This window comes from Stenella coeruleoalba, assembly GCF_951394435.1.
Source record: "Stenella coeruleoalba genome assembly, chromosome: 14".
NCBI lineage: Eukaryota > Metazoa > Chordata > Mammalia > Artiodactyla > Delphinidae > Stenella > Stenella coeruleoalba.
Genome location: NC_137160.1, coordinates 15,947,712 through 15,960,404, shown reverse-complemented (window position 1 = coordinate 15,960,404; position 12,693 = coordinate 15,947,712). Strand labels below are relative to the sequence as shown.

General features: G+C 46.9%; 2 protein-coding genes across 2 annotated transcripts in view; one reads left to right on the top strand and one right to left on the bottom strand.

The window, feature by feature from the left end:
• CCBE1 (collagen and calcium binding EGF domains 1) overlaps nucleotides 1–12,693 on the bottom strand; it is a 524,308-nt gene that overhangs the window by 20,526 nt on the left and 491,089 nt on the right. The gene's annotated exons all lie outside the window — the stretch shown is intronic.
• Nucleotides 1–12,693, top strand: part of LOC307196966 (O-acyltransferase like protein-like) — a gene marked incomplete at both ends in the record, with an annotated part of 63,605 nt that overhangs the window by 23,505 nt on the left and 27,407 nt on the right. Inside the window, 7 exon segments of the mRNA XM_079942445.1 lie at nucleotides 4,640–4,781; nucleotides 6,310–6,373; nucleotides 6,377–6,536; nucleotides 10,560–10,670; nucleotides 10,673–10,684; nucleotides 10,687–10,737; nucleotides 11,619–11,721. Coding sequence (XP_079798571.1) covers nucleotides 4,640–4,781; nucleotides 6,310–6,373; nucleotides 6,377–6,536; nucleotides 10,560–10,670; nucleotides 10,673–10,684; nucleotides 10,687–10,737; nucleotides 11,619–11,721 — 643 coding nt within the window.

The window sequence follows — 12,693 nt, the reverse complement described above, 5'->3', positions numbered from 1 at the left end:
GGTCTCACATTGAGCGCTGGGGGCAGGCACACTTGGAGAGGAGCTTTGGGGTGAGGGGCAATGGGGGCAGGGAGAGCCATGCTGGGTAAAAAGGAAACATTTATAAGGAGGGCTTGAGCTGGCCTATGGTTTTTTTTTTTTTGCGGTATGCAGGCCTCTCACTGCTGTGGCCTCTCCCGTTGTGGAGCACAGGCTCCGGACGCGCAGGCTCAGTGGCTGTGGCTCACGGGCCCAGCTGCTCCGTGGCACGTGGGATCCTCCCGGACCGGGGCACGAACCCGTGTCCCCTGCATCGGCAGGCGGACTCTCAACCACTGCGCCACCAGGGGAGCCTGAGCTGGCCTATGTTAGTGCAGAGGTTGGAGGGTGGGGTGTGCTGAAATCTTGGAAACAGATCATTTATTTGGTTTCAAGCAAAGGTTTCGTATTCCCCTGTGTAGACCTGGAATCTGGCGCACTTAAGGGTGATTGAATGTGCAGGGGCTGCCAGTCGGTTTTATTTACTATGGCAGGACAGAGACTCAGTGCTTCCTCTCAGTGCTTCCTCTCAGTGCTCCTGGGACCTGAGGACATTGACTTGGGTCACTTGGTGACATTGGACAAGCCCAGGGAGCCCAACCGTCCATGTGCAGTGCAATTCTGAGAGTCTTGGCCTGGTTCCCAGCCCAAGTACTGCCCCACTGAGCATAGCGTTTGATGAGTCTCTGGGTTAGTTTGCTGGGGCTGCTTTAACAAAGTACCTCAGGCTGGGTGGCTTAAACAACAGAAATTTATTTCTCACATCTTTTGGCAGCTGGAAGTCCTAGATCGAGGTGTCACAGGGCTGGTCTCTCCCAGGCCTCTCTCCTTGGTGTGCAGACAGCCACCTTCTCGCTGTTTCCTCACGTGGTCTTTCCTCTGCGTGCACACATGGGTGTGTCCAAATTTCCTCTTCACATAAGGACACCAGTCAGATTGGATTAGGGCCCACGTCAATGGAATATTTAACTTTATCACCCCTCTAAAAGAGTCACATTCGGAGGTACTAGGGGGATAGGGTTTCAACATATGAATTTGGGGTGGGAGATTCAATTCAGTCCATAACAGTTTCTTCTCCAAGTCCCTTTGAACTTGATTTTGGACCTCTAGGGTTCAATTATGTTCTATTCATTGTCCTGCTCTTCTGACCCTTAGGCTCCCTGGAGTCTTGTAATCAACATGAGAGGCACTTTGCAGGAAGGGGGAGTGATGCCTGCAATGCAGCCCTCAGACCTAGCCAAGCAGGGTCCTATCCTGGACTCCATATTTAAGGGACGCCACACTTCTCTGGCCTTCCTCTGGCTGTCTGCTCCCCATGGGATGAGATGCTGCAGGGCCAATGGGACATTGTCCGCCTGGAGCCTGCCCCTTGTCTTCCAGTCCGCACTCTTGAGTGTCTAGGACCTGAGAATTGCAGTGGGGGTGGGCCTAGGGGGTGGAGCTTAGGTTGTCCATACTCCTGCCCATAAGGCAGTTGGTGGTATAGGAACAGAGCATCTGAGGGGAAAATGGGTGGGACCAGAGCTGGGGGGGAGGGGGTGGGATCCTGCAGAAGCCCCCATGTACTCCCGACCCAGGCCCAAGGTAGAAGGGATGAGCCTGAGTGTCTGGGGGACCTAAGCTGATGACGCCTTCAGTGTAACCATGCTTAACCCTTTCTGTGATCTCCCCCAACACATGTACACACACACACACACACACACACACACACACACACACACACACACTTCCAGCACTATTCTGGGTTTTTGGTTGGGCCAGAGCTATTTAGAGGTTTAAAAGTCACTGCCAAACTACAGGGTGGTATGGTGATGGAGTGGGGCAGAGCCAGGAATGTCATTTAGTTAGTACACTGCCTGCAATATCTTTGGGGTTAGGGGGGCAGTGTTCACCCCATGGATGAAGAAGTTATCACCTTCCAGGTTTGCCTGCTTAGCAGTGAGGACCTGGGTCTCCCGTGTCCTTCAGAGTCTGGACACTGTTGCCCAACGCTTCAGATTTCATCCACAGACAAACTGCTGACTGTGCGGACAGGGAATCCTCCGGGATAGCTGAGATGATGTCTATTCTAACTTGCTTCCATCGGCTTCGGGGCCAGTGAGGCAGTTCCCCTATGATTTAGACTCAGAAAGAGTATGATTTGGGACAACTGGGGTACATTTTCCAGCTGCTGCGAATCCTGTGCTTCTTGAAAAGGGAGGCTTCAGATCTAACAAAAAACACACTTTTAAAAACAAAGGGAGGTGAAGAAAATGTAATCTCGAAGCCCAGAAGTATAGTTTATCATTTTATTCCTAATTCTGTTGTTTTGGACACTTTGTGGCATAGAGGGCCCTTAATTAAAGTAAAAAAAAAAAAGTTTTTTTCAATAGTGTAGATAAACTACAAAGCTTTTGCATCTTGATTTGGGATCTTCCCACGACCTCCAATATGTGCTGTGCAGTTAAAGGTGACAAGGAAGGTTATGGTGGCTGTGGCTTTGCAGGATGTCCGCAGACGGTCACCACAGGCAAGGGCTGGGCTTTCCTTTGCAGGCCAGAGAAGCTGGTTTTCTCAGTTCATCCGGAGTCCGCAGGCTGGGGTCCTGATCAACCGGCCAGAGGCTCTTGAGCGGTTCACTGAAAAAACAAAACTCCAGTTGATTCTTTTAAAATTAGAATAGAACTTCAAAGGGGAACAGACTTGTCAGCTTGTCAGTACACTTTTGTTTCAGGGTGAGAGTTTATTGGGGAAATTAAAATATTGAATACTACCAGGAAGTAGCTCGGGGAGCAATTCAAAGTGATTGGAATTGGATAAAGGAATTCTGCGCTGTGTCCCCCGTAGGGATCCCCTGATGGAGCTCCCTTACTCTTGGCCAGCGCTGAGGACCCACCAACATCTCCTGCTTCTTGTCTCCACCCTTAACAGGTGACAATAAGACTCACAAGGAATCACACATTTTTAACCTTTTAGTGCCCTATTTGGACATTTCAGAAACCCTCTGGTCACACTCATGGCAACAGTGGGTGCTGGAGGTGGAAGGGACATGAGAATATATTGTGTCCAACCCACCCTTCCTCATTACATACATGAGAAAATGAGACCCAGAGGGCTGAAGTGACTTGCCCAGAGTCACACAGCAAGGTGGCTTGAACCCAAAACTCCTGAATGCGAGTCTAGTGGTGTGGTGAGATGAGGTAGCTTGAGGGGATAAAAAGACCACATCCTTCAAGTTCATACAGACCTGGGGTGAGCTCTGGCCCTGCCACTCAGCAGCAATCATAATAAAGACAACCAACGTTTACTGAGCTCTCACTCAAGGCCAGGTACTTTCTGAGTTCTCGCCACATTTCATTTTTATAACAACCCTGTGAAGCAGGTATCTCCATTTTACCAAGGGGGAAACTGAGGCACAGGGCAATTAAACTAACTCACCCATGGTCAGATTGTCAAGGGTGGATGCAGGCTCCCACACTGCAGATCCTGTATTCTTTTTTTTTTTTTTTTGCGGTACGCGGGCCTCTCACTGTTGTGGCCTCTCCTGTTGCGGAGCACAGGCTCCGGACGCACAGGCTCAGCGGCCATGGCTCACGGGCCCAGCCGCTCCGCGGCATGTGGGATCCTCCCGGACCGGGGCACGAACCCGCGTCCCCTGCATCGGCAGGTGGACGCTCAACCACTGCGCCACCAGGGAAGCCCCGATCCTGTATTCTTAACCACTACGTTCAAATTCATAAACTTATCTGAGGAGAATTTTCCTTGTCTGTAAAATAAGGTAAATAATAGCTCCTTATAGGGATGTTGACAAAGTAGAAATAATGAACAAGACCTGCCTCATAGTAAGTGGGCATTTAATAAACAGCAGTGTTTTTTGTTATTTATAACCAGTGTTGCTATTTTATTAGACCACGCTGTGCCCCCCATCCTTTGCTGAGATTTTGGAAGTCCCCTGGTCTGGCAAAGTGTGCACCCCAGTTAGCAGCAGGAACACCTGGAAACTTGTTAGAAAGGCAAATTCTCTGGCCCCACCCCAGACCTACCGGCTCAGAGCTTGCAGGGAGGGGAGGCGGGAAGCGATCTGTTTACCAGGCCCTTCAGGTAATTCTGAGGCACGCTAAAGCTTGAGACCTCTGCTGCCTAGTCTTACCACTTGTATCTTTACGAACTATTTCTCGTGGTGACTAATTAACTGTGTCCTAAGTTGGTGCATCTTATCTTCAATATCAGGCAGCACCTTTCCCCAGCTCGTGCCTTCCACCCTATTTTCCCGTCTCATGCCGCATATATCTCTCTTGTGGAGACCTGCTCACAGAAAGATTTGAGCCAGCAATGAGGCTTTAGTGGATTGCCATTCCCAGTTCTGAGTGCTGGGAAAAGATGCAGAGCCCGGGCAGGCTGAGGATTCAGGAGACCCGTGGTCCACCTCCAGCTGGGCTAAGAGTTCCTACTTCTGTGAGTTTCTGCACCTTTGAGCTCTAATTTCCCCATGCGTAAATCAGATATATTAAAAGCTAGCTGCCCTTTTTAATGTCAAAGTTTGATTTTGAAATAATAAATATGAAAGCTCTTGGAAAAGCATCAAGTATTTATTGCGAAGTAAAGTGTTGCTAATGCAATCTTTTTTTTTTCTTCTTGGTAGATATTTTAAGATTCAGAAATGCTTCATTTCTGGCTCCTTCTCTCCCTGTCTTTACAATAAATTCTTTCTCCTCATCTGGTGGGGGTGTGGCCAGATGTGCTACTGGATTATTCCCCCTGGACATGTCTGTTGCCATGTGTCTGTGAGTATAGGCATCTCAGGTACCGGGCTGGGATGTGCACGTTGGACTGTTTTATCAACTTTTGCTCACTAGCTACACTTGGCCATTTCATTTTCATTCATTGAATGATGTCTCATCACCATTTACTTTAGTTATTTATTTATTTTAAAGGTGAATTTTAATTTAATTAATTAATTTATTTATTTTGGTTGAGTTGGGTCTTCATTGCTGTGCACGGGCTTTCTCTAGTTGCGGCCAGCGGGGGCTCCTCTTCGTTGCAGTGCGCGGGCTTCTCATTGCGGTGGCTTCTCTTGTTGCAGAGCATGGGCTCTAGGCGCACGGGCTTCAGTAGTTGTGGCTCACGGGCTTAGTTCCTCCGTGGCATGTGGGATCATCCCCGAGCAGGGTTCGAACCCGTGTCCCCTGCATTGGCAGACAGATGGCGCCTCCAGGGAAGTCCACCATTTACTTTAAACAAGAAAATTCAAACGTGTTCCGGAGGGAGCCAGCCACACACAAATGTGATGGGCTTTGGGGATCACTGAGAAATGTATTCCATCCCCAGATATTCCTGTTCCTATCATGTGACACTGAAGATGAATTTCTTTTATTTGAGGCATCGCTTCTTCCCCAAACACCTCAGCAAACTTGCCTGTTAAGTCTTAGTTGCATCTGACACTGTTTCTTAGGACAAACTAATGGCAGTAGGCTTGCTGGCCCAGAGGTCAGATCTTTTATAAGGTGCTTTCCTAAAAACCTCATTATTCTGCCCTCAGTAGGATGCCCATGTCTGTTTCGTTATCCTGCCACCAACATCAGAAGCTCCCTTTATGAAAACTGGTGCGGGGCTTCCCTGGTGGCGCAGTGGTTGAGAGTCCGCCTGCCGATGCAGGGGACGCGGGTTCGTGCCCCGGTCCGGGAAGATCCCACATGCCGCGGAGCGGCTGGGCCCGTGAGCCATGGCCGCTGGGCCTGCGCGTCCGGAGCCTGTGCTCCGCAACGGGAGAGGCCACAACAGTGAGAGGTCCACGTACCGCAAAAAAAAAAAACAAACAAAAAAAAACTGGTGCCAATTTGATAGATTCATAAATCGGTTTACTTTACATTTAAAAAAAATTGGTAATAAGGGTTTTTCTTTCTAAGTCTACCTGCTATTCATACTCTTCACTCCCTTTTCTATGTCTGTGTTAGTTGGGTTCTTACTGATTTTTTAAAGTTCGTTCTACAGATGAAGGATATGACTCAGTCATATCAGCTGCAAATCTCTTCCTCAATGTGTTGGTTGCTTTCTGTTTGTTATGATTTTTTTTTTTTTACAATTATAATAAGGACTTTAGTGAAATCCATTCATCTTTGACTTTGTAATTTCTTTCATTATCTTTTCTTAGAAAGCCACTCCTAACCCTTAAGCCTCTTAACGTTTGCCTACATTTCAGTAGGGGGCTGGAGAGGGCTTTTTTCCCCTGGGCTCTTTTCTCTGCATCTTACTGTGGTACTGTGGTGCTGGGGTGAGGTCAGGCTTGGTCACATGTGTGTCATCTCCCTGCAGGTTCCTCACCTTGCTGGGCCTCACCCTTCCTCTGGCTGGAACTGTCTACGTGGCAGCCACCGGGTGAAGGTCAGACCGCAAGGCATCACCCACACACGGAGCACATTCGGCCACTTACGGGAGTCTGCCTTTGAGAGAGCGGGTGAGGAGTGAGCAAAGAAACACAATCCAATGGACTGATTGCCTTGCCCATCCCTCACTGTCAGGAACCCCGAGCAGAGGGAAAAGTAGGTATTTATTATTTCAAGACCGCTCATGAGAGGTGACTTAGAGGACGACACTATTAGAAAATAATCCCTGCAGAGCTGGGGTCTAGTGATGCCCGAGGGCTTCTAAAAGCTGGAGTGAAGGTTGGGTCTCTACTCTTCGCAGTTCAGTCTTTGTTTAGCATCAGTGTGTTCAGGCGAGGTCGCTGAAAATGCTGCTTTCTTTCTTAGCTACAATTATCCAGCGTGTTTTTGTGCAACTCAGAGTCTAGGTCAGAACAGAGATTGGGTTGCACTATGGTAATCCTCTAAGGGACCATCCCATGAGCACGATGTCTATTTTCAGTGTCACAGCTACACAGATGACTCACAGAACCTTCCTGGCATTCCTGAGGTAAATGATTTACACATAAGCTGAAGCCAGGGGAGTGACTGTGCAAAAAACAGGAGGGGATTACAATGGAAATAGACAACCTGGCACAGCGTAGTGACAGGCTGGGTAGGGATAAGTCACAGCGGGTTGTGATTTAGTTAAAAATCGAGAGCGTTACCTTTATTTCCACCTGCGCATATGGCAAGGCAAATACACACACACATTCTGAAACAACAATAGCCTCACATGCAAGTAATTTTAGAAGATGTGGAATAATTTTTGTCAGAGCCTCTGAGGTCCACGCGATTGTCCTTCCTTTACTCCAACGAGAGGGAAAAAAACAAAACAAAATTTCAGTGACTGGACCAGAAGAATAGGAATATGTGCTCGAGTAGCTGCAGGGAACACATCCAGTGGGGAAGGCACAGTGATGACTTTATCAGATGCTATTTGGATCTTCAGGCAAAAACAAAGACAGCAGCAACATCAACAAAAAACCCCAACAATGAGAAAAACAGCAAAAGCATGTTTGTATAAAGATGATATAATATAAGTGCTGAGAAGGCTTAGAGGTCCCCGTGCAACCTCCTTCCCAAATCGGAAGCCCTCGGAACCCATCGTGATGGGAAGTTTCAACCTCAGGCTTCTGCACGGCGGCAATCCCTGCTGCCCTATAATTTCTACTCTTGGGCCCTGGTTTTTGCCCTCTGGGGTCTCAGAAAATAAATCTACTTACTCTCTTGTTTCTATTACGACCCTGTCAGATGTTGAGGACAGTTTTGATGGGCTCCCCCAAGCCTCAGACCTCTCCATTATTTCTCACCTCACGTGGTTCAAGAACTCTCTATGCTCCCTGGCAGCCATCTAGAAGGTTCCAGGGTGGGCTTGGCAGAAAGAGCATATGCTTAGCAAACCCCAGGCAAACCTGCTTTGGTTTCTAACTCTGCCCTTGGTCAGGTTGTTTGACCTCTAAGAACCTCAGTTTCCACATGTGTAAAATGGGGACATTTCATGGAATTTGTTGAAGGAATTCAATGAGATAATGTGTCCTCACCTTCTCCTAATTCGTTCCTCTTTTCCTTGTTCTTCCAGTTAAACCAGGAGAGGGAGGAATGGATAGGGGCTTTAATTGGTCAAGACCTCTTTCTAGTCTGACCTTGCTGAGGTCAACTGGGTTCCGGGGTCCTGCCACATGCTTCTAATTGTCAGCTTGAGGGTGAGCCTACAGTCACCAAAATTCACCATTGCTTATCATTGGGTGAAAGGTTAACCCACAGAGCCTGCATTTTAAGACAAGCTCACAGGCAGACACACCTGCTATGGTTCTAGGAATCAGCCCCTGAAACTTTAGGCTCTTCACCCAAAATAAGGCTCTCCCTGATCGGGACACTTAAGGTTGTGTTAACTTTTTCAGCAGCTACATTTAACTGTGGTCTCAAAATGGGGGGTTTCTGTGTTCCATTGCTGTAACAATTTTTTTTTTTTTGTATTTAATACCATCAGAGTAAAATACCACATTCCTGAATGTTTGGAAATAATCAAGATGGAGAGACCCTTAGGTTCAGCATTTTTTTCTCTCTACTTTTACACTCACCAGGAAGTCAAATCAACATAAGACCACTGTGTCTTCTAGATGTTTAGAGCCAAATAGGGTATTTCGGATTCCTAGTTCTTTATACTCCAAATAATCATTGCATTTGCTTAGAATGGTTTCCTGTTACGTGAGCCTGTTGTTTACTATTTAGATGAGAAAAATACCAGTGAACTTTGAGGACATCTTCATGAAGTATATAGCTATGGATTTTGGCCCCAGGGCTCTTACTCTGTGGTCTGTTGCTTAAAGTGGGCTCACAGTAATAATCACTGAGAAAATTCAGAAATTCGAAGCACTGTCACACCCATGTTTCTCAAACTTGGGTGAACACTAAAATCACCTGGAGGGCTTGTCACCACACAGATTCCCAGGCCCTGTCCCCTAAGACTCTGACTCTGTAGGTCTGGGGTGGAGCCTGGGACTGTGCATTTCTAACAAGTTCCCAGGGGATGCTGAAGCTTCCGGTCCAGACACTCCTACGCAGGTAACCACATGCATGGCTTCACCTGACCCTCCCTGTGCTCCTGTGGTTTGTGATACTTTCCATTTACAAATGAGCGAAACGGAACTCAGAAAGGCTGTCTTCTCTATAGGTCAGTTATTTTCAGACGATCCGATAGCTACTGCTAGTTAAGTTCACCCGCAAGTAGAATTTAGATGAAAAAAAAAATAATGACAGCAAAATGTATTCAGTTCTTGCTTGCCAAGTTAGGCATTGGGCCAGATTTTGGACAAATATTGTTCTTGAATCCTTACAACAGCCCTGCCAAAAGTGTGCTCGGTTTAAAAGTGAGGGAAGAGGTTCAGAGAGGTAAAGGAATGGGCAGAACTGGGCAAAGCCAGGCCCCGTGACTCTGCTTTGCAGTTTGTGGCTTCTCGAGGAACCGAGGGGAGCCAGGATACGAGGTGTAGGACACTGCCGGTTGTGCTGTGACAATGCCAATTCCTGGGGAGAGAAAATTCTTCTAAAGGGAAGGGTGCGCTTCGTGCCTTCAGGCAGACACATCTGAGAGCGACGCCAATGGAAGAACTCATCTTTACAGCTGGAACCTCAAAATGCTAGTTAATTACGCTCTTCCATTTAAGAAACTGATTTAGATTTCCAGAGCTTGGTTATAAGCCAGATCCCGATTGTGAATAAGTTTCAATTCTGCAAGGACTTCTTCTGCCCACAATGTTTAAGGCACCCGGCTACGTCCTGGAGAAGAAACGAGTCTCTTGGAGCCGGCTTGAGTTTTGGAGGCTCCCGTTGCACAATTCCAGATACTTAATTGGCTCTCAGGACGAGCCAAGTCAAATTTGTTTTAAATTAAAGGGAATAAATTAAGTAGAAGGGATTCACCCTTCTTAAAGCAATAGGGCTTAAAAGAGTGAGTGGTAGTAGCTGTGACACTATCTTATTTGTTTTTCACAATAATCCCATGATTATAAGATCTACTTTGATTCCCATTTTGCAGATCTGGAAATTTAGGCCAGAGAAGTTAATTCGCTTGCCAGAGGTCACAGAGCTAATACGTGACAGCTAGATTCAGAGCCAGGTGTGTCCAACTAACGATAAGGTCTGCACCCTTACCTTCTGCTCCACCTGCCGCTCTGTTTTCATACCGTGACAGGTAGAGATGTTGTTGGCAAGTGACCCATTCTTGGGAAAGCACTGGGGATGCCATTTCAAGTGACACGCTGGCCTTATGGAGCATGTCATTTCTTAACGATGTCTAAATCTCCCTTGCCTCAACCCTTTGTAAACCAGGACTGGGTCGGGGGGTGGCAGGCGTTGGCATTTTGGGGACCGAGCTCGGGGAGCGTATTCTGTACGGGACACTGGGGTCACCAACCTCAGGTCAAGACTGTTAGGGAAAGTCAAGCTTCGTAGGGGAGGGAGACGACGTCCAAAGGTCCACAGATAGATCAAGAGGGGACCACGGAGAACTGAGTTGAGTTTTCCAGGGTCGCAGGGAGGGAGCGTACGTGTGGCGGCCAGGATCACTCGTTTGTGTCTTTTGCCTCTTGTCTGTGGGGCAGCGTGTGGACTGGTCTGGCTTTCAGGGTGGACAGTGACACCTTTGCTCCCGCCCAGGATTTCTAGGAGCCATGGACCGTGCTCTGAAATGCTTTTCTTGGCAGAAGAATGTGCCGGCCCTCTGGACCACAGAGATGCCAGGAAGCACGTGCTCTGCCCTGAACGGCCTCTGATAATTGAGCTTCCTCTGTCGTGTCTGGGCACGCCGGTCAGATGACCGCATGGCTGTCTTTGGGTGTGGAATGCTGAGGAATCTTTACACGAGCCATCGAGGAGGAGAGGAGCTTTTGTGTAGGGGGATCACGTTGGGCCCTAGGGCGGGAGGCCGCAGCCTTCCACTCGAGCAGCCTTCCTTCTGTTTTAGAGACAGAGCCACGACTTCCCATAAATGAGTTTTCCAGGCCAGTGTCCAGTGGTTGTTTTCTCTCCTCTTGGGTGTAAATCAGGCACCTGATGACCAGGTGAATAGTGATCGCTGAGTATTGTATTTTCATCGTCCAAAGAGCTGGGTTCCCTCTCATCATGATGAATAAATCCAGAAACTTTGTTCTTCTCTCCTGGAAAAATGGGCAAATATAAATAAATATTGGGCACTAGTGTGAAATCAGTGTTTTCTCGACTTTCTTTCTGCTGCTATGCTCCTGACGCACTCCCATCAACAGAGTGGAACTCTCTAAGTGGGGACCAAACAGACATATCAGAATTGAGGGGAGGGGCCTGCCCGGCGTGGTTTGAAGATCCTCCCGCGAGATCTGAACCAAGAGAAACAGGTGATGCTGCTATAGCCCCAGGGGAGCTGCTGGCCCTGGAGAGGCACAAAGGAGCGCAAAGCCCCGGTTACGATTAGCTACCTCAGACAGCCTCTCTCTCTCTTTTCTTTTTATTTTATGTTGGAGTATAGCTGATTGAAGTCTTTGTTGTTGTTGTTTGTTTGTTTGTTTTTCACCATCTCTTATTCCCCATCCAAGTTCTCCTCTTAAGTGAATTACGGGGATGCATAAAACCCTCTCAATACAGCTGAAAGCTAAAGGTGTTCTTCTTGCTTCTTCTGAAAAGATAAATCACATGATTTTCTTCTGTTAGATAAAAAGATATTGCTTTTTATGTCTGTTACAGATAATGTGCTTGAATGGAAAGCCAGAGTCCTTAAAACTCCATTGTACCTTGATTCTCGGAGTGGCCCATTCTATCTCGGCGTCGACACATTCTTCCTGATCAGGTAAAATGGTGTTTTCTCTGCTGTAGTGCTTGTGGCTGCTTGTTTGGGGATGTGTGGATGTGGATGTGTGGCTGTTCTCACTTTAGTGAGAAAAATTGAATGGCTCACGTGGACTCACCTTGGCCTTTGCTTCTGTGCATCTCTGGACAGCACTGTTGTCACCGGTTCCTCTCTTTCATATCTTCAGTTTATTAAATGATTTAGAATGGCTCTCTAAAATGGGTCTTTTACAAAAGGTGGTTTTATTTATCAAAATTGTTTATTTCAGTGGTTCTCAAATTCTGGCTCATGGTGTGATGCAAATTCATGATCAAGTTGTCAGTTCTCACTACGGTGAAATGTGAAGAAATAAGAAAATGATGTGACATTACATAAAGCTATATTTATTTAAATTAACTACTAAGAGGTAGATTTTCTTAAATGTTTGAGAAATGTAAGGCACTGTGTTAAGTCCTTTGCAGCATTACCTCATTCAATCCTCATAATGTTCCTATACAGTAGGGACAACTGTTATAATAAAATCCCCAGTTTTTTCGCTCTTTTTCTGGTTGAAGTGAAATTCACATCACATAAAATGAACCACTTAAAAGTGAATGATTCCGTGGCATTTAGTACGTTTACAATGTTGTACGACCACCACTCCTATCTCTTTTCATCATCCCCAAGGAAACCTCATACCCATTAAGCAGTTTCTCCCCAGTGCCCCCTACCTCCAGTGTTTAGAAATCTGCTGTCTGTGTCTGAGGATTTCCCGGTTCTAGATATTTCATATCAATGGATCCCACGATATGTAGCCTTTTGTGCCTGGCTTCTTTCACTTAGCATGATGTTTTTGAAGTTCACCTATGTTGTAGCACAAGTGTAGTACTTCACTGCTTTTTAATGGGTGAGTCATATTCCTTGTATGGCTAGACCACAAAATCTCCATTTTTTTTTTTTTTTTTTTTGCGGTACGCGGGCCTCTCACTGTTG